Here is a 24918-nt window from a genome sequence, read left to right as displayed (position 1 = left end):
CAGAGTGAAGAAAACAATCAACAAAACTAACATGCAACTGACAGAACGGGAGGAGATATTTGCAAATGACATATTGGGTAAAGGGTTAGTATCCAAAATCTATAAAGAACGTATCAAACTCAACACCCAAAGAACAAATAATCCAGTAAAGAAATAGACGGACGACATGAATAGACACTTTCCCAAAGAAGACATCCAGATAGCTAACAGACACATGAAAAGGTGCTCAACATCACTCATCATCAGGGAAATACAAATCAAAATCACAATGAGATACCACCTCACACCTGTCAGAATGGCTGAAATCAGGAACTCAGGAAACAACAGACGTTGGCGAGGATGCAGAGAAAGGGGAACATTTTTGCACTGTTGGTGGGAATGCAAAGTGGTGCAGCCACTCTGGAAAACATTATGAATGTTCCTCAAAAAGTTAAAAATAGAAATACCGTATGACACAGCAATTGCACTACGAGGTATACAATGGATACAAAAGTGCTGATTCGAAAGGGCACATGCACCCCAATATTTATAGCAGCAGTATCAACAATAGCCAAATTATGTGAAGAGCCCAAATATACATTGGCTGATGAATCAATAAAGAAGACATGGTATATATGTACAATGGAGTATTACTCATTTATAAAAAAAATGAAATCTTGCCATTTTCAACAGCATGGATGGTACTAGAACGAATTATGCTAAGTGAAATTAAGTCAGAGAAAGACAAACATCATATGATTGCACTCATATGTGGAATTTAAGAAACAAAACAGGTGAACATAGGAGAGAGAAAAGAAAAATAAGATAAAAATAGTGAGGAAGGGGGCGCCTGGGAGACTCAGTTGGTTAAGCATCTGACTCTTGATTTTGGCTCAGTTCATGATCTCAGGGTTCGTGGTTCGAGCCCTGTGCTGGGCTCTGTGCTGGCATTGCAAAGCCTGCCTAGGATTCTCTGTCTCTCCCTTTCTGTCTCTGCCCCTCCCCCCTCAGGATAAATAAACTTGGAAAAAAAAAAAAAAGAAAGAGGGAGGCAAACCATACCAGAGTCTTAAATACACAGAACAAACTGAGGGTTGCTGGAGGGAGGTGGGTGGGTGGATGAGCTAAATGGGTGATGGGCATGAAGGAGGGCACTTGTTGGGATGAGCACTGGGTGTTAAATGTAAATGATGAATCACAGGTTCTACCCCTGAAACCAATACTACATGGCATGTTAGCTAACTTGAATTTCAATAAATTAATTTAAAAAATAAAAATAGAAAATAAAAATGATAAAATGAGGATAATATTACCTAAAAAAAATGTCTCTAAATGAGCTTAATAGCAGAATGGAGCTTATAGAAAAGCCAGTGAACATGAAGATAGATTGATAGAAATTGTCCAATCTGGAAAAGCAAAGAAAAATTAAAATGAAACAAACAAAAAAAAAACTTAGGGACTTGTGGGACAGTTTTAAAAGGTCTAACATTCATGTAATTGGAGTCTCTGAAGGAGAAGAGAGAGAATTGGCAGAAAATATATTTGAAGAAATCATGGCAGAAAATTTCTTAAATTTTCTAACAGACAATAATTTACATATTCGAGAAATTAGCAAACCCAAACTGGATAAATTCAAAGAAATCCAGGCCTAGTCACATAATAATAGTCAAACAGTTGAAAAGCCAAAGATAGAGAGAAAATCTTGAAAACAGAGAACAATAAATCTAATGACTATGTACCTGTCAGTAGAAATGATGAAGTCAAGCAGACAGTGGAATAACATCTTGAAAATATTGAAAGAAAATTTTCTCTATCCAGTGCAAATATCCTTCAAAAGTGAAGTTACAATAAAGACATTTTTAGATAAATAAAAATTAAGGGAATTCAATGCCATCATGATTCAACAAGATATGCTAAAGGAAGTCCTCTAAGTAGAAGCAAAAATGACACTAGAGAGAAACTCAGATCATAATGAATTAAAATAATCAGAAATTGCAAATATAAAGATAAATATAAATACCTATTTTTTCTCTTGATTTAAAAAAATACATATGATTGCTTAAAGCAAATAATATATCATCTTGTGGAATTTATAATGTATGTAGAGACGATTTGTATACATGTGTGTCACTTGCATATGTGACAGCTATAACAAAGGACTGGAAAGGGGGACTGGTAAATGGATCATTACAGTCCTATATAACTCTAAGAAAACCAGGAATAAAAGGGAACTTTCTCAACCTAATAAAGAACCTGTATGAAAAGCCTACAGCTACTGTTACACTTAATGATGAAATATTGAACACCAATATTATACATAATGGTGACATATTAAATACTTTTCCACAAAGATTGAGAGTAAAGTGAGGATGCCCATTCTTATCACTTCTATTCAATATGGCCCTGGATGTCCTAATAATTTTAACCATTTCAATGAGGCAAGAAGAAGGAAAGGTATAAAGATCAGAAAGTATAAAAATAAAATTGCCTCTATTTAAGGTTACATGATTATATAGAAAATTATAAGGAATTTACAAAATAATTACCAAAATTAGTAAGTTAATATAATAAGGTTATAGACTACAAGGTATATGTTTTAAAATCACTTGAATTTTTATATACTAACAGCAAACAATTGAAAAGTGGAATAAAAATACCATTTAAACAGAATCAAAAAAACAAAATAGAAACAAATTTAACAAAAGACATCAGGGATTTCTACACTGTAAACCACAGAGCACTGCTGATAGAAATTAAGGAAGATCTAAATAAATACATCTATCATGTTCATGGATTAGAAAACTCAATTTTGTTAATAGAGCAGTTCCCTTCAAATTGATCATAGGTTCAAGAGAATCTCAGTAAAAATCCCATCAAATTTTATTATGCCTTGGATGCTGATTCTAATATTTATATGGAAATGCAAATTACTTAGGATAGCCAAAACAATTTTTTAAAAGAACAAAATTTAGGGATCTATACTCCCTGATTTCAAATTTTGCTAAAAAGGTATAGTAACCAAGATAATGTGTTTTTGGCTTAAAAATAGGCACATATGTACCACTGGAATAAAGGAGTCCAGAAATAGCCTTCTGCATAGAGGGTCAATTGATTTTCAACAAAGGTAGCATGGCAATTCCAGGGAGAAAGGACAGTCTTTTCAGTAAATGGTGCTAAGACTATTGGGACATCTGTTGTGAAACAATTATTCTTAAATCTTCACGCCATATTAAATTAACTCAGAATGAGCATACACCTAAAGATGAAAGCTAAAGTTATGAAACTTCTAGAAGAAAACATAATAGGAAATCTTTGCCATCTTGGGATAGGCAATGAGATGAGACACAGAAACGTGAACCATAAAAGAAAAAACAATTACATTGGATTTAAATTTGAAAAAACAGTATTAAGAAAATCAAAAGACAAACCACAGGCTTGGTTAAAATATTTGCAATACGTATATCTGCCATTGTACTGTTATCTAGAATATAATGAACCTGTACAAGTTAATAAGGTAACACAACTGATTATGAAAGAGGGAAGAGATTTGAACTTCACAAAAGGGCATACACTGATGACCAGTGACATATGGAAAGATATTCAATATCTTTAGTCTTCAGGAAAATACAAATTTTAACCACAATGCAATATCACTGTACATTCATTTAATTAAAATTAAAAAGACCGGTCATATCAAGTGTTGGCAAGAATGTGGAGCATCTGGAATTCGTATAGTAGTGATGGGAATGTGAAATAAATGGTACACACTTTGAAAAATTATTTTGCAGTTTCTTAAAACATTAAGCATACATTTACTGTATGACCCAGTCATCCTACAACTAGATACACCAACGAATTGAAACCTATGTCCACACTAACTTTTTAGTAACTTTATTCACAATAGCCAAAAACTTAACATAACTTAAATGTCCATTAGGAGGTAAATGGATAAACAAAATTGGTATATCCATGCCGTAGGAATACTCAGTGATGTAAAAAATAACAAATCTGCTCATAGACATCATGGATGCATCTCAAAATGATATTGTTAGTGAAAGAAGCTAGATACGGAAGAACACACACTACGTACAATGCAAACTGTGTGTGACAACAAGCAGGCATGTGACAAGTCAACCAGTGGTTGCCTGGGTGAGAATGAATAAATTGCAAAGCAGCAGAGGAAGCTTTAGGAATTGATAGGAAGTGTATATACAATTTCTTGATTGTGGCGGTTTCATGAGTGTATTGTGACAGCCAAAACTCAGAATTGTATGCTGTAAATGGATGTACTTTCTGTAAATTATTCGTCTATAAAAATGATGAAGAAAAAAGTCCTTGATACCACAAATACTGTAGGAGCCCTGTATTTTGTATCCTTTCTTCCAGAAATATGAATTTATTTTAATAGATTTGCCTCCATGGTACCTGGTACTGTTGGTCTTTGTACTTTCACAAAGCCTGTCTCTAAGTATTTTTTAACATTTTTACATGAGACTTTAAACTCTGTAATGGCAGGACTTTGTTTTATTTAATGCTCTGTCTCCAACACTATGAAAGAGATAATTATGAATTAATGACTGCTTCAAAAGGAGAAGTACAAAATGGTGTGAGAACATATAATAAGGGAACTTAATGTGAACTAGGAGTTGAGGAAGATCTCTCCAAGCAAGTGACGTCCAGTCTGAAGTCTGAGGCCGATAGAGATTAGCCAAGTGACAGATCTGAGTGTAAATGTTGAAAAGTTGTGTCTATAAGTCAAAAGTGCTGAAAGAGGTTTGGCTGGAACTGTTAAATTTGAGCGTCACCCAGGAAAAATGTATTGAAAGAAAATAATAGAACCCAGGATTTTCAAAGCAAGGAAAAGGAAACGGCAAAGAACAATGTGAGAGGTAGGCAGGAAACATTACTGTGTGACAACGAATTCACCTACAGGAGGGAGTGTTTGAGGGAGTGATCAACCCACATTACTTGCTGCCAAACTGTCACCCATAAGGACTAAGAAGCAGCAAGAGGAGGTCCCTGGTGAGCTTTAGAGAAAGCAACAGATGGAGGAAGTAAGAAAGGGCAGAAACCCTGTTGGGATGAGCACTGGGTGTTGTATGGAAACCAGTTTGACAATAAATTTCATAAAAAGAAAGAAAGAGGAAGGAAGGAAGGAAGGAAGGAAGGAAGGAAGGAAGGAAGGAAGGAAGGAAGGAAAAAGAAAGAAAAAGAGAAAGAAAAAGAGAAGGAAGGAAGGAAGGAAAGAAAGAAAGAAAGAAAGAAGAAAGAAAGAAAGAAAGAAAGAAAGAAAGAAAGAAAGAAAGAAAAGGGAAGAAAAAAAAGAAAAGAAAGAAAGAACCAGGTCGTAAGACAGGTTGAGCAGTGGCAGCAGAAGAAATGGCGATCATGAGCGCACACAAGTCCTTGAAGCGAAGTTTCTCTGGAGAAGACAAAGAGTCCAGTAACCCAGAGGGGTATGAGGTCAATGGAGGGTTTTTACTGGGGAAGTGTTTTTTTGAGACGGGAGATATTTGAATATATTAAATGATGATGGATCAAAACCCATGGAGAAGTAGAGTTGAAAATTCAAGAGAGAAGCTCTATCATCGTATGATCTAGACTCAGGAATTGGGTAGCATCACTTCTACCTCATTCCGTTTATTCAAAACAGATCGCTGAGGTCGGCCCACACTCAAGTGGAGGGGATTAGACTCAACTTCTTTTTTTTTCAGGTTTGTTTGTTCATTTGTTCGTTTATTGATTGATTGAGACAGAGAGACAGAGAGTGCAGGAGGGACAGAGAGAGAAGGAGAGAGACAGAATCCCAAGCAGTCTCCGCATCGTCAGTGTGCACTTCTCAGTTCCCAGAGAAGATAGAAAGTGCACAGGTAGAAGGACTGGTGGTGATTTCAGAAGAAAACAAAACAAAATAAAAATAAAAATCAAGAAACAACCAACATGACCATCAATAAGGGCCTCTCACTATCTGAGTATATATCTCCCTATACTTCTGTGACTATATTTGTGTGGCAAAATCTACTGAAGAAACTGCTAGATCAGAAGAAAATATTAAGGGACTCAAGCCAAATTATACTCCTTAAAGCACTGAATTAATTAATTTTCCTACCAAGTCTATAAGTGAGTGCCTGTTTTCCTATATTATTATCCTATACCGTTACCAGTCTGGGCATTATCGCTGACCTTAATCTTTGCCAATCTGACAGGTAAAAATATTATTTTATGTGTTGGTTTAATTAGCATTTCCTTGATTTTTGCATGATGTTGAATTTCTTTCTCTGAATTTATTGACTGCTTATATTTTTATTGTCCTGTGAACAGTCTGCTCATATTCTTTGTTCATTTTTCTGCACTTTTGTTCTTACTGATTTATATGAGCTCTTAGTACATTAAGGAAGTTGGCTACTAATTTAGTGTTGTGTGCTAGAAATTTTGTGTCCTGATTTATTGTTTACCTTTTGAAAAATTAGGTGAATCTTAAAGAATGAATTGGAATTTACTGTGGGAATAAAGAGAGGAAAGGCATTCTAGGTAGAAAAAATAGTATTACCAATACTATGGAGGTTTGTAGCCATATAGTGAGTACTGGGGAATGCTATTTTAAATATGCTTTAGTTATGAAGGGTAGAGTTTTCTTACTATCCTATTTGGAATCTTGTTTTACTTAGTGATATTACATTCTTTGGAATTATCTCTTGGTGGTCCAACCACCAACGAATTCTTTTGTACCTGGTTGTTGCTTAATGAATCCTGGTCAGTTTACTAGAAACAGTTTCTAGATGGCCAGAGGAAGCCTTTTGGGGCCTAGAATTGACCATATGATGCTTAAATTATTATTACTACACACACACACACACACACACACACACACACACACACACACACACAATGTTAATACCTGCTGACGTATTTAAGGCAAAGCCTAAAGAGTTAAAATGTGATTTTTATTTGTCTATTTGTTTCTAGAAATGAAGACAATGGAACATGATAGTGGCCAGTTAAGTGAACTTCAAAAACAAAAGGATGAATTAATACAAGAATTATTTACTCTGCAGAGAAAACTTAAAGGTATTATCTTTGTGAGCTAGTTTATTTTGCTGATTAATATAGTTATATACACATAACAGGGTCATAATATTCTTTCAGGTTGTACTAATTTATTGGGATATAGTATTATTATTGGTATAAAAAAAGAATAGGTAAAATACTGAAATGATTAGTGTTAGATCTGGTATTTTTAATGTCATAAATTTTGTTAAGATCTTTTTTGTGCCTTTAGTTGCTATGTTAAAGTAGAAAAATAAAAATCATTAGTACATACATTTTATATGAAGCACCAAAAATTAGAGTATTGTTCTTATGAATGAATGAAGGTAGCTCTTCTGTTTATTTTTTAAAGATTGTAAGCATTTTCTTAACTGTTTAGTTTTTGAAGATAAAAAGAATGAAGCCATTTGTACTACCAAATACCTAGAGGCAGAAAAAGTAAAAATCAATGAAAAGCCTCAAAATGATGCTGAATGCTTAAGGTAAGAATTGCCTATTACATTTTGGTATAAAATCTAGTAATTTTTCAAGTTGTCAAAGAGATTTGAGCATAAAACTGAATGTGTAATTTAAGTTCCAAATAAAGACATTAATTCCTTCTTTGTATATTATGAAACATGCTAATGAGAAAACGCTTCACTAGCTAAAAAGAACTGTATGTAAGTTTCACAGTGTATCAGGTTGATAATACTGAAATCAGTTTTATCTTTCTGCCTCATGGACTCAGTGCTATTCACATGCCAATAGATTAAGACAAAGTATTGGTTCCACAACCCCCGTTTTTGTTATTTGTAACTTTTTATTTTTATTTATTTTTTAATTTTTTTATGTTCATTTATTTTTGAGAGAGAGAGAAAGAGAGAGAGAGAGAGAGAGAGAGATGAGCAGGGGAGGGGCAGAGAGAGAGGGAGACACACAATTTGAAGCAGGCTCCAGGCTCTGAGCTGTCAGCACAGAGCCAGATGCGGGGCTCAAACCCACAAACCAGGAGATCATGACCTGAGCCGAAGTTGGACGCTTAACTGACTGAGCCACCCAAGTGCCCCTATTCATAACTTTTTTAAAAAGTATTGAAATTATTTTTTATCTTTTTAGATCTAAGGGGGGAAAATCACAAATTCCTATTTTTCTTGAAATTTATTACTACCGGTTTGGTGCTGAAAGAACGAAATGTATTTTTTGTATGGAACGTTTAGATGCTTTTTATGCATTTGGATAATGAAAGAAAGGCTGGCGTTTGAAATAACACAGTCATACACACAAGGAGAAAACCTTCGGTTTATTAATTTTACTATTATTTATTAATAATTCAATGTTATATTTTCTGGCTTAATTTCAAAGAAGCTCATATACTTTCTAGGCTAAATATAAGGAAAGAAACCTCATTACTGAATCTATGAGAAGCAAATGAAGTCTTCTTTTACATAAATCATATAGAAATATGTCCACTAGAGCTGAACAAATGCTTCATATTAGCAGTGTATTGCTTTAGGCCATACTTTTAGTAGATTGTGAGAAAATATTTGCAATTTAATTTTATGTTAAGTTTTATAAGCATGAAATATCAATCTCTTGGGTGATATGTGTGATGCAGAATGCGTTTCTGTAATGACAATCTGCTCATTGATTTTTTTTACACTTTTAAAAATGATAATGCCCACTGGTATCATTATGGTTAGTAGTGTAAGGACTTCCGATGTGAACTCCAGTTTTGTGGGTTTATCACTCAGTCATAAAAATTTGCCCTGGGTTAAAATTAAACACACAAAGTCTGTTAGAGTGTTTTTTCCTTCACAGATGGTGACAGGAAATTTGAATAGAAAGAAACATCAGTCTGTATACACTGTCCATTTTCTGCATTTTAGCAGTTATTTACCAGTTCCCACTTTAAATTGTTTGATATGTGTAGCTTATTTTGCCAACTGGTATGTTCTATAAAAGTTATTTCAAGTATAAAGAACCAAGTCAAAGTACTGAGTGTAATGATTTTAGGAAATAGGGCCATAAGTCTCATAATTAGTATAACAAGAGTCTTATGATGGCAAGAAATGATATGACATTTATTCCATATCATGAAAGCCAAAATTAAGTTGGTTTTATCCCTAACTTTGGAATATTCTGTTCCATTTGAACATTCTGTTCAAATGTATACTGAATTCTGTTGCCTTTTTCCTAAATTTTCAGGTTTAACTTCTGTGGGTATAGATGCTATATTTATGGCAGGGTTTCTCAAACTTCACACTGTTGACATTTTGCACCAGGTTATTCTTTGTTGTGAGAGGGCAGTCCTATGCAATTTAAGACGTTTAATAGCATCCCTGGCCTCTGCCCACTGGATGCCACTAGCACCTTCCACCCCCAGCCTTGACAATTAAAAATGTCTCCAGATATTGCCAGATGTCCCCTGGGCAGAGAGGGGTGGGTAAAATTGTCCCCAGTTGAGAACCAGTTTTATTTTAAGGTTATTATAATTGTACTTCTACTTTTATTAAACTTGAACCAGTAAGAAAGCAATTATAAAAAAAATTACTGTTAGTTTATTTGTATGAGCTTATTGTTTCTACTTTTAGTAATTGGAAATTTTTATACATATTTTATTCTGTCTACATTATTGGAATTCTTTTATAATTATTTTGTAAGTCAATCTGCCATGTTCAGGTTATTTGTTGGACACTATCGTGATGTCATCCATTATTGTAGACTCGGTACTTACATTCTCAGTGGTTTGATGGTCTCTGCTTTAGGTAATCTTTTCCTGTTTGTAAATACCAAGATGCTTACTTATTTAAAAGGTTCTATTTTGAAGAGTGTGGGATCATGTTAAGTCAGCTAACTTGTAGAATATTGCTGTGATTAACACTTAAATCAAAGGTTGGGTTAATCCCTAAGAAGCTCCCAGAAGGTTGTACAATAATGACTGATCTAGTTGTTGTGATTTTTGTTTCTTTTGTTTTGTTTTGTTTTTTCATATAGTTCAGGGAGGATAGAAATGATAAATCTCAGGTGCTTAAGAGACAGTAACCATAGAGATTAAGATTACAAACCCCTTGGAATCTCAGCTCTGCTGTTTACTAAGTGAGTAGTCTTGGACAAACAATTTAACTTGTCTGTACCTCAGTCTCTAGATCTATAAAATGAGGTTCTTAATAGCACCTACCTCACAAGGGTATAGTAAAAATTAAGAACCGTGTTTGGAACATAGAAATGCGCTATAATCAGGTATAATTATATAATTACTTACGATTACATTTTTACTTCATATTATCCATGTGGATTTCGTGACTTTCAAGCTTCTTTCTCATTTTTCCTTTCACCTGTCCTTTAAATGCAGGGGATCCCTAAAGGTTAATCATTGATTGTCTTCTTCCTTTGTATTCTTTATGGGCTGGCTCATATGTTGTAATGGTTTTAATGATCACATATAATTTCCAAATATTTGTCCTGAATCTCTCTTTCCTAAGTTCCGGTCCTGAATACCCAACAGTTTGATATAATCATAGATCTGAAGTGATGCTGCCCTGATTAAATAAGCAAAAAAGCAAACACAAAAGTTTTATCAGAAGTTCAAAGGTTTTGTCTATGACCATACTACTGCAAACATGCCTGTTCTAGTCTGGTCTCAGAAGCTAAGCAGTGTCGGGCCTGGTTAGTACTTGGATGTGGAGTTCAAAGGTCTTCGTAATCTGTGCCCTATACTACTATTGCATCAGAATACCATTTACGGAATTCCAAATATGCCACAGGACTTCTTCACACCTCAGTATCTTTCTTTCTTCTCCATGAGCTAAAATCTAACTTAGTCCTTAAGGCCCAGCTCACGTGTCATTTTTTATGGGTTTTGTTCAAACCTAAAATGTAGCAGGCATTTTTGACATATTTACAAACCTCATCATTCTCACCCTACCCTAATCCATTACCAAGTTTTATTGATTTGTCTGCAAAATATTTCTTGAATCCTTCCAATTTTCTCTCCCGGTTGCTAACATCGTAGTTCTAGCCACTACCCTCTCTCACCTGGATCACAGTAAGTCTCTCTTCTTCTCTACTTCTTCTCTCCCACTCATCCACTCTTGCACAGGCTGATTTGTAAATCGAATCATGTCATCCCCTTATTAAAATCATTCAATGACTTCATAATGAACATAATAAAACCTAAAGTCCTTAGTGTGGCCTTGTCACAATATAGCCTCTGACCATCTCCTTGATGTTATTTTCAGCCATGGTCCCCTCTTCACTATGCTGCCTCAAGCAATCCAAGCTTTTTTTTCCATTTGAGGACCTCTGTCTCTACCTTTCCTTCTCCCCTTCTGCCTGCCTGTCTCCTGCCTAGGTGGAACATACCCTGTCCTTTAGATCTCGGTTGAAATGTTTGCTCAGAGAAGCCCTCCCTCTGTTATTTTTTTAAAATAACAACCTGTATTTTTCCTTTATAGCACGAATTCTATTTTGTAATTACATATTTATGTGATTTATCTTGTTAGTATCTCCTCTGCCATGTGCTCAACAAGAGGAGGGATCTCGTCTACTCAGTTTACCATTGCATACTCAGAATCCAAGACATCGGTACAGAGCTTGGCATATAGTAGGCATTAAATAAATAAATGAATAAATGATTCTAATAAATTATGAAAACTCTCCTCTACTTTTCCTTTCTCTGTGTTCATAGAGAATATGTTTGTAATTCTGTTACATCATTAATCATATTCTATGATAGTTACGTGTGTCAACCTATCCCACTTGACTGAGGATTCCCTCTACTTCCTGTTCATTTTTCGACCAGTCTCACATCTAGCACAATCAAGGGCACATGGTGTTCAATAAATGTTCCAGCGATTGAGTCTACATGTAATTTTATTTTCACTACAAAGAAGATAAAGTCCTTCACCTATTTTGAATGTTATTTACAAAGGCATGGTATATTCCCACCACTGGGATAGCCCCATGGAATTCTTTTCTTCACTCCTGACTTTTACAGGTTTAACCCCCCCAGCCTTTCCCCAACACCCTCCTTTCTTTTTCGAAGGTGAGGACGAGCAACTCAGTCTGACTGGTGAGTTTGGCAAGGTAAGCTGGAGCTAGCCCCTTTCTTTGGCCTGTCTCTTTGGAAGGTGGCCTACCTCACATAGTGTATGTTCCACTCTGCTCCTCTGTCCCATAAGCTTCACAGTGATAGGACTACATAAGAGAAAGCTTATGGCATCCAGTTGTGCCTTTAATGGTGTGTGTATTACCTTAGTCTAATTCTGGGGCTCAATATTAGTCAGTCCTTTGCTTGCAGATATAAGCCACATTCTCCAGTATCTGCCATATTCGTAGTAAATGTGATATCTTCTGCTTTGCTTATTTCTCAATAGGGCAGAATTCAGTGAGGAAAGAAGAATGTTATATATTGGGCCCTTTCAAACTCCCAACAGAAAATATTTTTTTTATTATTACCCAACACCAGGGTCAACAAAATACAGCTCTTGATCATGACTTTTTATTTGCTCCAAATAGTGACATGCCAGACAACTTGAAGCATTTCAGGCATTTTTCTTACCCACAAAACATCTTTCTAGAAGGTTTTACATTTTTTTATAACCAATATTTGTGCCTGTTTAATACAACAGGAAGTTTATTTCAGAAACAAAGCTGCAGAGTCAACAGCATGGGGCTGTCCTTCTGAACATTTGAAGATAGTGAGGCTTTGTGAAGAGATATTTGCAATGGAAACTGCACAAAAGTTAATATACACCTCCTACTGAGAGACTCTAAATGCATTTATATGAAGTAGTAAATCAGTGCTGTTGCCTTTTCAGTGAAAAAGCCATCCAGTTAAGTTGGATGTAGAGGTCACATTGATGGTCCTTCGATTTATAAGAAGGCATAAATATAGGATGGTATTCAGACACTCCCAACCTCTCTGAAAGATACACAGATAAGTGTGTATATTTACACACATTTATATTTTTTGTTTTACCAAATGTGTAGAGGGGTTTTTAAATTTTGGGAGTAGGTTATGTTGACTGAATCCAAAATTCAAACACTACAAAAATTTAAAACATCAAAGTCTCCTCTCTTATCACCTTACTCCAGACCCCCCCCCCCCCACGTAACCATTGTTGAAAGTTTGACATGCATCCTTTCAGGGTTTATGTATCTGTGTGGGTGTGTCTGTATGTGTGTGTGTGTGTGTGTGTGTGTGTGTGTGTGTGTGTGTTCAGCACTTACTGGGCTGCAATTTGCTTTATTACTTAGCAAAATATTATGGACGTTTCCCATGTTGGTTTGTACTGATCAGTGTCATTCTTTTTTACTGCTAATGCATGGAGATGCCATATTTATGTAGCCTTTCTCCCTCTGATGGATGTACAAGAGTTTTTAAAGTTTCATAGTTGAAAACATTTTTATACATGTATCCCTAAATACTTACGGGGGTGTTTCTATAGCATTATTTAGGATAAGCATTATTGGGGCACCTGGATGGCTTAGTTGGTAAAGCGACTGGCTCTTGATTTCAGCTCAGGTCATGATCTCACAGTTTATGAGCTCAAGCCCCTCATTGGGCTTTATGCTGACAAGCACAGAGCCTGCTTGGGATCTGTTCCTCTCTCTCTCTCTCTCTCTCTCTCTCTCTCTCTCTCTCTCTGCTGCTCCCTGATCATTCTCTCTCTCTCTCTCTCTCTCTCAAAAATAAACATTAAAAAAAAAAACCAGAATAAGCGTTATTTAGTAGAGTAACAGGAATTTTTATTCAGGTGACACTGAGAAAATAATGCACATGTATTTTGCAGTACTCTGTGTTATCAATAAAAATGAACTCTATGTGGGTAAGTATAACAAGATCTCAACAGTAAAGTTTCTGGAAAATACTAGTCAAATAATTATATATCTATAGCCAATCCATACCATCTCTCTCTCTCTCTCTCTCTCTCTCTCTCTCTCTTTCTCTCTCTCTCTCTCTTTAGCATTTATAAAAAAATGAAAATCTCCATTTAATTCCAGGATTATTCTTAGCTATGTTGAATATTTCTGTTGACTCTGCATCTTTTCTAGTAAAACTTCATCATTTATTCACTAACAGAAGTGTCTCTACAGCATTGATTATGTAGCCTTCAAGCTAATAGAAATCTCCTGTTTTGTGAACTCTTGGCACATTCTATAGTTATTAAAGCTTCTAAGTAAATACAAGGGAAACTTTGATGACAGAGTCAATTGATTATTTTAAACATTATATTCTGATATAAATGTGGCTATTCGTAAATGTTCCTAAACTTTGAAATAATTTTGCCTATTTATTGTACAAGCCATGTATAATGTTACAATAATCATTTTCAAAAATCATTGGTGTCTTTGAAGGAAAACAGATTTTTTTTCCGTTTTCATATGTTACTTTTACGAATAACCCCTTTTGGCATGGGGGTAAGGAAGGTGATAGAAAGTATGTGGTTAAAGAAGATGCCTAATTCAGCTCGCCCAGGATTTGCAATAATAGCTGTTGGCAGGACCCCACTCTCTTTTACCTCCTCCTCAACAGATCTCTCTGGTTCAGACTGACACACCTGTGAAGGTTCGTAACTGTCTGCTTGTGGCCTGGACTGAAGAAAGGATAATTAGGACACCAAAACCCTGATTTCACACATTCAACTTTGAAGCCTATTTTCAGAAATAAATTGTACATGAGAGAGGATGACCTACATGTCTTAAAAAATAGTATGTGTTTAAGTGGCGCTAAAATAATTTTCATATGAGTTAATATACAGAAGGAATACTAAGACAGTCAAGCCAAGGAAACACTAGCAAAAAGTAGACAGAACTACTTGTTAAACCTCTGGTGTGATCAAGGAAACCAAAATGTGTAAGATTAATAGACTTAGCATGTAAGATTTAAAATTTCATGTGTCAAAAAGTCAGCATCATGGGATGATAAACTGGGAGAAATTTATAGTAATTATGACAAACAACAGATAACAGCTTACCACATAATCAGCTGATGAAAAATCAGTCAGAAAACACTAAAGTCGATAGTTTTATTCATGTATTTATCCAACAAACATGCATAGAATGCATACTTTGTATCATACACTATACAAGTTAGTAGGGATAACAGGGCAAATAAGTCAAATAGTAATGCAGTTATACTGCTTACCAATTAAATGCAAATTGAAACCAGTAAATACAATTTTTCTATCAAATTTTGAAAGCCATTCTTAAATGACCATACCAAAATTGACAAGAGTATGGTATGGAGATAATACATTGCTGTGGCAGTATTCATTGCATATGTTTGGAATGCAATTTTATGTACATAAAATAAATCATTGTAAGCACTTAAAAATATTTATGCCATTTAATCTAAGAGTCCACCTCTGAGCTCTGTCTTAAGGAAAACAATTCTAAGTACAGAAGAAACTTTATGTACAAAGGTGTGCATAGAGATGTCATTTATGGTAGAAAAACGTAGAAAACAACTTATAAATGAATGATTAAGTTAACTCTGATGTAGCCACTTGGATCACTACATGTTTTTCTTATATGGTATGAACTGGCATGTGTAATTAACTGGGAGAAATGTAAGTAATAACATTGAGCCAAAGAAAAAACTAGGAAGTAAGTGTACATAGTCCCTATTATAGGGAAACAAAAGACCATGATGAAATATACCTAAATTTTAGTGTCGTTTGATTTTGTGTACTAGGACTTTGGGTGAAGTTCTTCCTTCTTTCCACTTTAATAGTACTTGTGTACAGTTCTATAGCTTAAAAGAGTGTTCTTCCAGTAAAGGCTTTTCTTTAGCACTCAGAAGTAACACAAAAATTGGAATGGCGCAGGAAATCATAAAAATACATGGAACATAAGTTTTGCAAAGCTAACTAGCAATATTGGCCCATCCTTGTCATTATTTGATGATTCAGAGAAAGGTGACGATAACCAATGCAAACTGCCCTTAGTTATTGTGCAGCAGGTGAAGGAAGTCCTTCTTGACTCCTATAGGCAATCAGTCTATGCACTGAAGCATGAGATCTGCTTACCATTATATGGCTTTGGCTAGCTGCAAATGTATTAATATTCATACCATTATTATCTAGCCTCTTTTAAAGCTAGCAACAGCAATTTTTTCTTTAAGTGCAGATCTAAATTCTACAGCTTGATTATATGCTGAATAGTGAAATACTTCCTATAATTTGCTCTAACTGCCCTCCTTAATTTCAGTAGTCTCTCATTTTTATTGTTAGCTAACTGAAAGGGAAAGTGGTCACTGCCCAGTTCTGATGGGCATAAACAGCCTTAGAGAACCTGCAGTCCGTTTGAACTGAAAAGAGGGAGGAGCAAGTATGGATGGTATGATGGGAAGAAAGATCTCTACTATTTTATTTGAAAAGATAAATATATTCAAATGAGGTCTGAAGTACATTTTAGAGCAGCCTCCACAGTACATTGTAACTCTCCATTCAGTTTTCCCCTTTTTAAAAATATTCATTATAAGGCTTTTATGCTTGTGTAAACATCTAATGCTCAAAAATTAATAACTTGTTCTATCTTTCCTATGTAAGCATTCCTTCAGGATTCCTATTTACTATTAAATTCATAGAAGTTCAGAACACAATGAAGTTCACATATATAGGGTATTGTTTCCTTTTCCATCCCTACAATTATGTTTTTCTTCCCTAACTATGTGTAAGTTATGAAGTATAATAATACAATAGGCGCCTGTGAACTAAACTAAACCTTGCATTTAACCATGGCTCCTCCCTTATTCCATACCCTTCCTTACTCCACATGTAATTGCTGTCCTACACTGTGTTTCATTTCCTTGTGTGTGTGTGTGTGTGTGTGTGTGTGTGTGTGTGTGATATGGCATTTAGTCCATTTTCTTATATATAATTTTCTTTGTTACCTTATGATTTATTTAAATTTATGCCATACATTTATATATATGTCTGCATATTGTTTATTTTTGTTTATATTTGAGTTATGTAAAAATGGTATGATACTGTTTTTATTCAACTTATTTTCTAAAACTCACCTATGTTGTTGAGTGTAGATATGTGAATATATCACAACTTTCTTTTCTCTTTTTTTTGTTTTTTAATATTTTATTTATTTTTGGTAGAGACAGAGCACAAGTGGGGGAGGGGCAGAGAGAGAAGGAGACACAGAATCCGAAGCAGGCTCCAGGCTCCGAGCTGTCAACACAGAGCCTGATGCGGGGCTCAAATTCACAAACTCAAGACCATGACAGCCGAAGTCAGACGCTTAACCGACTGAGCCACCCAGGCGCCACTCTTTTCTCTTTTCAATGCACATTTGGGTTGCTTCCAGTTTTTGTTTTCACTGGCAGTGCTCAGGTGATCATCCTGGTGCACACGCGTAAAAGTTTTACTCCTGGCAGAACTGCTGCATATAAGGCACATGAATGTTGAACTTTACATGATAACAACAAACTATTTTTCCAAAGTGATTAAACTCGTTTATATTTCCATTAGCATATGATAAAATTTCCCACTGATCTCCAACTTCTTCAATACTTTATTTTCAGACTTACTAACTTTTGCCAATCTCAGGGACATAAGATGGTATTTTGTGGTCTTGATCTGCATTGCCCTACCATCTATGTGATTGAGCTTCTTTTCGTATGTTAATAGACCATGTGTTTTCTTTTCTGTAAAATGCTTCATACTTATTTTGCTACTGGGTTTTTGAGTATTTGTCTTTTACTGGTTTCTACAAGTTTTTTATTTTTATATTTTTTAATAATTTTGGATTTTGTCTATTACACATTGAAGATATCTTCTCCCAACTTATGAAGCTTTTTGTTTTTGCTTTGTGTTTTGGAGTTCTTTATATTGTTGTGCTTTACTGGAGTTCCTACTTTTGCTGTGGTTTAAATTATCAGTCATTTTTTGTTGTGGTTAGCATTTTTGTGTCTTGTTCTAGAACTCTTTCCCCATCTAAGATCGGAAGGATATTGTCCTATATTTTTTCTAACAATTTGTAAGGTTTGCCTTTCACATTTAAGTCTTTAGTTTATATGAAATTGATTTTATGTGTATAACAAGATCCATTTTTATTTTTTTGCACATGGATAACCACTTGTCCCAGCAACATTTATTGGATGGTTTCTTCTTCCTCTAGTGATCTACAGTGTCACATCTTTTATTAAAAATAATAAAATAACATGGATATATTTCATATTATACTTTCTCTTCTGTTTCATTGGTCAGTTTATTGATTTCTGCGTAAGACTGTGTTAATTACTACTAAATGCATACTATTCCATTTTAACTATTTAATTACTTGATAAGGAGTCATGATACAAGGTATGACACCCCCTTTGTCTTTTTTGGTCTTCATCAGGAGCATGTTGGCTATACTTGGCTGTTTACTTTTTATGTACATTTCTTTTTTTTAATGTTTTTATTTTATTATTTATTTTGAGAGACTGTGCATGTGTCAGCGGGAGAGGGGTAAAGAGAGAGAAAGACAAAGAATTCCAATCAGGCTCTGTGCTGAGAGTGTGGGGCCTGACATAGGGCTTCTCCCCAGGAACTTTGAGATCATGACCTGAGCTGAAATCAAGAGTAGGATGCTACGGGGCTCCTAGGTGGTTCATTCGATTAAGTGTCCCATTGGCTCGGGTCATGATGATCGCAGTTCCTGAGATTGAGCCTTGCCTTGTGTGGGATTTCCTCTCTCTCTCTCTCTCTCTCTCTCTCTCTCTCTCTCCCTCCCCCTCCCCTGCTTGCCCATTTTCTCTCAAAATAAATAAAAAACTTAAAAAAAAAAAAAGAGTAGGACATTTAACAGACTGAGCCACCCAGCCCAGGTGTCCTTATATACAGTTCTGAATCAACTTATCATATCCATGAAAATCTGTTGTGATTTTGGTTACAGTTGTACTTACTATCATAGTTACTTTTGAGAGACTGTATGTCTTTATTAAACTGAGACTTCCTGTCTATGAACTTAGGATACCTCAATTTGTTTTTCTAATATCTTTTAATAAAACTTTAGAATTTTCTGTTTGTCGATCTTGCACATCATTGGTAAGTTTTAATTTTAGGTACCTTGCAGTGTTGGATGCTGTTGAAAATGGTGGTTTTAATTTAAGTGACATGTTCTAATTGTTTATTGCTGGTGCATGGAAATATAACAGATTTTTGTGTTTTGACTTTATGACCGCTATCTTTGCTAAGCTCTGTTTCTTAAGAGAATTATTTTAGAAGATTTAAAGCACATACAAAGGTAAAAAAGAAAAATATAATGAATCTTATGTACTGATCACTCAACTTTAACAGTTATCAATTTATGGCCAGTCATGTTTCATCTATGTCTCCACTTGTTTTTCTTCTGTATTACTTGAAGCAAATCATATACATCATATCATTATTATGTATTTATCTTAGTATGTCTCTTAAGAAATAACTTTTAAAAACCATGGAGTCCATTATTACACATAAAATAATTAATAGCAATTGAACAAATAATAATTAACTGATATCAAATATCTAGTCAGTATTCACACTTACAATTTATAGGTGTCAGTTTTTTGTTTGTCTGTATTATGTTCTAGATAAGGTCTACATATGACAGTGACCTGATGTCTTTTAAATCTCTTTTAATCTTGAAGCTCCCCTATTTTCTTTTATTTTTTAAACTTGTAATTTATTTGTTGAGGAAATTAAGATTTAAACACATTTTTTAACATTTATTTATTTTTGAGAGATAGAGACAGAGCATGGGTGGGGGAGGGTCAGAGAGAGAGGCAGACACAGAATCTGAAGCAGGCTCCAGGCTCTGAGAGATGTCAGAGCCTGATGTGGGGCTTGAACCCATGAGCTGTGAGATCATGACCTGAGCTGAAGTCCGATGCTTATCCGACTGAGCCACCCAGGCACCCTAAGGAAATTACATTTTTTATTCTGTAGAGTTTCCCACAATTTGGATGTAGTTGATTATGTTCCCATTGTATGGTTAAATGTATTTGTTTGACCTAATATATTTTTTGGAAATTGGTAATTGGATCTAAAAGCTTGATCAAATTTAGGTTGAAATTTTTTGGCAAAGCTATAGCATAGATGGAATGTTTTCCCATCAGGAGGCCTTGTGCCTCTTGTTTTTTGAGTGTTAGTGGCCATCAATGTTCAGTTTCTCCAGACTTTCTAATTCCGCCCCCCACCCCACCCCCAACGGCCTAGACTAAATTATGCTTCAGAAGCAAACAACCCTTAAATCTCAGTGATGTGCAGTGAGTGTTTATTTCTTTTTTAAATTTTTTTTTTTTCAACGTTTATTTATTTTTGGGACAGAGAGAGACAGAGCATGAACGGGGGAGGAGCAGAGAGAGAGGGAGACACAGAATCGGAAACAGGCTCCAGGCTCTGAGCCATCAGCCCAGAGCCTGACGCGGGGCTCGAACTCCCGGACCGCGAGATCGTGACCTGGCTGAAGTCGGACGCCTAACCGACTGTGCCACCCAGGCGCCCCGAGTGTTTATTTCTTAATCACACTACATGTTCATTGGGAGTTAGCCACACTTCTCCTCATCTTCATTCTGCAACCAAATATGAAGAAGCAGCCCCTATGGCATATGGTCATAATCTTTGTCAATACTTGTTGCTTGTTTTACATTTTAGCTATTCTGATGTGTGTCAAGCATTTCATTGTGTTTTTCTTTTCTGTTTCTTTGATAACTAACAAAGTTGAGCACATTTGGTGGATAATCTGGTAGAGGTGCGTGTATGGGTGTGTGTGGGTGTGTGTGTGTGTGTGCGCGTGCTTGTATGCCCATTTTCCATTGTGTTGTCTTTTTCTTATTGACTTGTACTTCTTCATATATTACGGATATACTGTATTATTTATTGTGTCTTCTTTTACTTGCCTTCTTGGACGCTGGGTGATCTCTGATTTTGAGCTTATGGTTTCCTCTTAATCTGTGGGAGGCCTGTAGGTCTAAATATGTTCAACTTTCCTTCCAAAAGGATTTTCTTTTGCTTCTCCTAGCGTCCAGGGAATGCCACTGGCCTAGGACCCCTTCAGACTTTCCTTAAGGGTTGGAGCTCAGCAGAGGTTCGAGTTGATCTAGTCTCTGCACCTTGGGGCTGGCCCAACTGGCTTAGGTTTGTGAGATCAGGATTGCTCTTGGTATCCGCCCTTAGGTTGGCCTCACCTGCCCGGCTGCCCTTGCTCTCTACCTCTCCAACTGCCATTCATGGCTTTTGCTTATGTTTTTCTTTTTGGAAGTCTGTAATGCTAGAAATAGAAGACTTCACTACTTTTTACATGAAATACAGACATAAAATATTTTTTTAATTTCAGAATATTCTAAGGATTAAATACTTAACTGGAAGAAAGAAGTATTGCTTTCTTACTCTAAAATTAAAATATATTCTAATTACATGTGTGTACTATAAAGTTAATGTTTAATTTTAGTGCAAGAAGAAATCTCAGAGGTCAATTTTTTCTGTAATTAAAATTTTTCAGGTTAGGTTCAGAGAGGCGAAATGAGTTAGCCAAGTTATTCAGCTTGTTAGTGGCCAGGACTAATACAGAGCTCTTCAGACAGTACTGTATTTTTCCCACTAAGCTGCGATGCTCTTTTAACTGACATAAAATTGCCTATTATGCATTTAGTCTGCCTTTTTCTTTATGGAAGCTTTTTTTTCTTCTGCAAATTTTATATAGTCTTTAGAGAATTAAAATTTCTTTCCAAACTCTTTAGTGTTAAACTCAAATCTGCCACTATCCATATAACCAAAACTTACTGTAAAAGTTTATTGCTGAACTCATAGCGTGAATTTTTCCTTTAAAACAGACTTAAGAAAGAATTAGAACTTTGTAAGGAAGACGACATGCAAACTGCTTATGAAGCTCTCCAAACAGAAATAGAATTTCTGGAGTTGGTAAGCCACCAAGTGATTCTTTAACTTCTGTCCAGTATTATTGTACCCATTGGCGAGAATGGGTGTGCCGGGAGACATATCGTCAATCTAGTGGTTTGCCCTTCGCATGGATTTTCACTAGATACAAAAATTAAAACTGCACCAACGAACCAGGCTAAAGTCAGGATCGAAGTCAGTGAAGTCTTTTGAGTTCCTGGAGAGTTAGGTGCTACATAAAGCAAGTTCTCTTCAAAGCGAATACATACAATTTCAAACTAAGTTTCAAAAAAATTCAAACCTGACCTCACAACATTCCCTTGACTGAAACAGTTGTTAGAGGATTAATGCACTGAAGGATTTTAACTATCATAATGCTTAAAAGCTTTTTGTTTTTGATAGGCACAAATTATACTTTTATTATATTTGATCTTAAAACTTTTTTATTACAGATTTTTATGATCTCAAGAACTTAGGATTCAATTATTGGAAACTTATTTTCGGATTGTGTGGGAGCACTTTAAATTGCTTTTAACCTCTTTGGTTGTTTATAAAATGAATGCAGTATTTGCCATGCTCTATTTTAATGGAAGACATATATAGCTAGCTTTAGAATATGTTAAAATGTCATTTTAATTTATTACATTACATTTTGTTTCATATTTATTTTCTGTAAACATTTCTTTTAAAAGTGTTCCAATAGCTTATGTTAAGATTTAAATTTTTTATGAAAATTTTCAAAAATAAAATTGAGAAAAGCCCATTTATTGTTGTGCTAAATTTACATGAACTTTATGGAATTCCTTCAATAAGAATTTCATTTTTCCTCGTGAAAAATTATTATATTTTTCTTTTCAGACATTGGCACAGAAGGATCTTCAGGAAAACAAATAACTTGTGGACAATTGACCAAAGCTATCCAAGGTTTGATCAAAGCACCTTAAAATCAAATCCTGTGACAGATACACGAACAGTGCCCATTATAACAGATTTTTGTGGAAAACGTGAGGTTCTGAATGTTCAAAGTTGTTGATATCTAGAATTGGCATATTACCATTTTTAAAATGTAATGTCTTGTTACTTGCTGGAACTTTAAAGCTTCTTATGGGATTTGATTTTGTTACTAAAGGAAGAAAAAGGGACAGGTGGATATTGTGCTCTCCGCTTCTTATCTCTCCTGACCCTTAAGCTGATCTGTACTTTGTGATGTTCATTCTTTATTGCAGTTTACCTTGGGTCTGGTCAAACACCGGTGGGGAGAAACGATCAGATTATTGATCCCATTTTGTCGGTGCCATTTCCCTCAACAAAGATGCTCACTTTCATTTTAATCCTTCTCTAATCTTTAAAATGTCTGTTGACAGAAGTCTTCTGAGGCCTTTCATCTGCAAAAGCCAGTTTTCTCCCCTTTTCTCTAGATATTTTTGTAGAGTTAAGTCTGGGGCTCCCGCGGCCATTTCCCAGCGTTTTGTGCCTGCTGTCCTCTTCCCAGTGCCGGTGTTGGTTAGAATGAAGTTAAGTCATCCACCTGGGGAGGTGCATGATCTCCTTATGGCCATCAGGATTCATTTCGCTGGTGGACTGAAACATCGCAACTAAAACTCACGTTTGGATCAAACGTGGTATTTCCACCAAATTTGCAGCAACACATAGCTTCCTACAGTTAGCAATCCCGCCTAGGGAGGTGTATTTTTCACTAGTTTCTAAAAAAAAGTGGATGGAAATTGTCCAACGATGCCCTAAACTGTGGTGAATCAGGGAGGGGAACAAAACCTATTTGGGGATATATTGCAAAGTTCGGAGTGCAAATGTTGGAATCATGTTTTCTTTTGCGGCTGTAGTTGAATTAGTTTAACATCAAATATGAGATGTTTACAGATGTCTTCTATCTACCGACAGTGAGGTGGGCTAGTTTCAGGGCAAGTCCTATTTTGGTATAGTTTTCTGTGTATGTTGTTTTGTACTCTTATTTTTTTTAATTAGTAAAGTTAAAATTCTCCTTTGAGATGTGTAGCAGTTGCCATCTGTTTAAGTAATTTGCATTTTCAGAAGTGATTTCTTATTTTGATTCCTTAAATGTTTGATAGTAGATTATTTTTGCTTAAGAAGAAAAAAATTAATGGTACCAGGGAGTTGCTTCCTATTTTATATGCAAATATAAAGCGGAAAGTGGTTATTGGGATTAGTCGTGACTTCAGTTTTGTCTTATTTTAGTCCATTTATCTATCTAAATTCTAAGTCTCATGAATATCTACTTATTAAATGTGTATTCTATTATTAATATGCAGATTGAGCTTACGCATAAAGCCTCTTGCACTTACCAATAATTTTTGTTCATTATTGGTTTTGTAGCTAAATATAATGTAAACTACAGATATGCCACTTATTTGCATAACTAACATGCAATGACATATACGCAGAATAAACTCTTACTGATACAACTATCTTTTCATATGTGTATCATCCAGAATATCAAGATTAAATATTCACTAATGGAATCAGGATTCATATGAACTGAATTTGAGAAAAAATGGAAGATGCAGTATTTTCATTATTTCAGAATGCTTAAAATGCATATTTTAAGATTTAAGGTAATTTTCAAACAATCAAATGAATATTTTAGTGTTACATGTTAGAGTAATTCAAAGCACTACCCATGTGATTCCAGACAAAATAACTGGGACTTCTAGAATCAATGTAATCAAAGGAAGAGTTTTACCAAACAAAGGAAATACAACAATCAATAGAAATCACAGTGTACTAAACTGAACTGTACTGTCAAAGTAAAATATCAGTAGTAGATTTGGTCAGTTTTTAGTTTTTTTAAGAATTAGTATTCATAAACCTCATAAGTAGGATAAATAACTGAAATTTCTGGGTAAAAACGTGTCTCAGACTGACTTTAATTATTCTGGAAGCAAGACTTTGGCTATACAGAAAGGCAGTTTTTAAATGAATGCTCATTCATTAAGTGAATTCGCTAAATTTTCCTTGTACTGATCTATAACCAAAGCTCAAATTAACCCAGAGTAAC

General features: G+C 35.1%; 1 protein-coding gene across 1 annotated transcript in view; it reads left to right on the top strand.

Moving 5' to 3' along the window:
* Positions 1 to 22778, top strand: part of CCDC172 (coiled-coil domain containing 172) — a 59896-nt gene extending 37118 nt beyond the window's left edge. Inside the window, exons 5-8 of the mRNA XM_030334621.1 lie at positions 6946 to 7047; positions 7406 to 7508; positions 21821 to 21908; positions 22743 to 22778. Coding sequence (XP_030190481.1) covers positions 6946 to 7047; positions 7406 to 7508; positions 21821 to 21908; positions 22743 to 22778 — 329 coding nt within the window. The remainder of the gene's footprint in view (positions 1 to 6945; positions 7048 to 7405; positions 7509 to 21820; positions 21909 to 22742) is intronic.
* The last annotated feature ends 2140 nt before the right edge of the window (positions 22779 to 24918 follow it).

This window comes from Lynx canadensis, chromosome D2 (genome assembly GCF_007474595.2).
Source record: "Lynx canadensis isolate LIC74 chromosome D2, mLynCan4.pri.v2, whole genome shotgun sequence".
Classification (NCBI taxonomy): domain Eukaryota; kingdom Metazoa; phylum Chordata; class Mammalia; order Carnivora; family Felidae; genus Lynx; species Lynx canadensis.
Note: the sequence above shows the minus strand (reverse complement) of the source record. Positions and strands in the feature narration are given on the sequence as shown.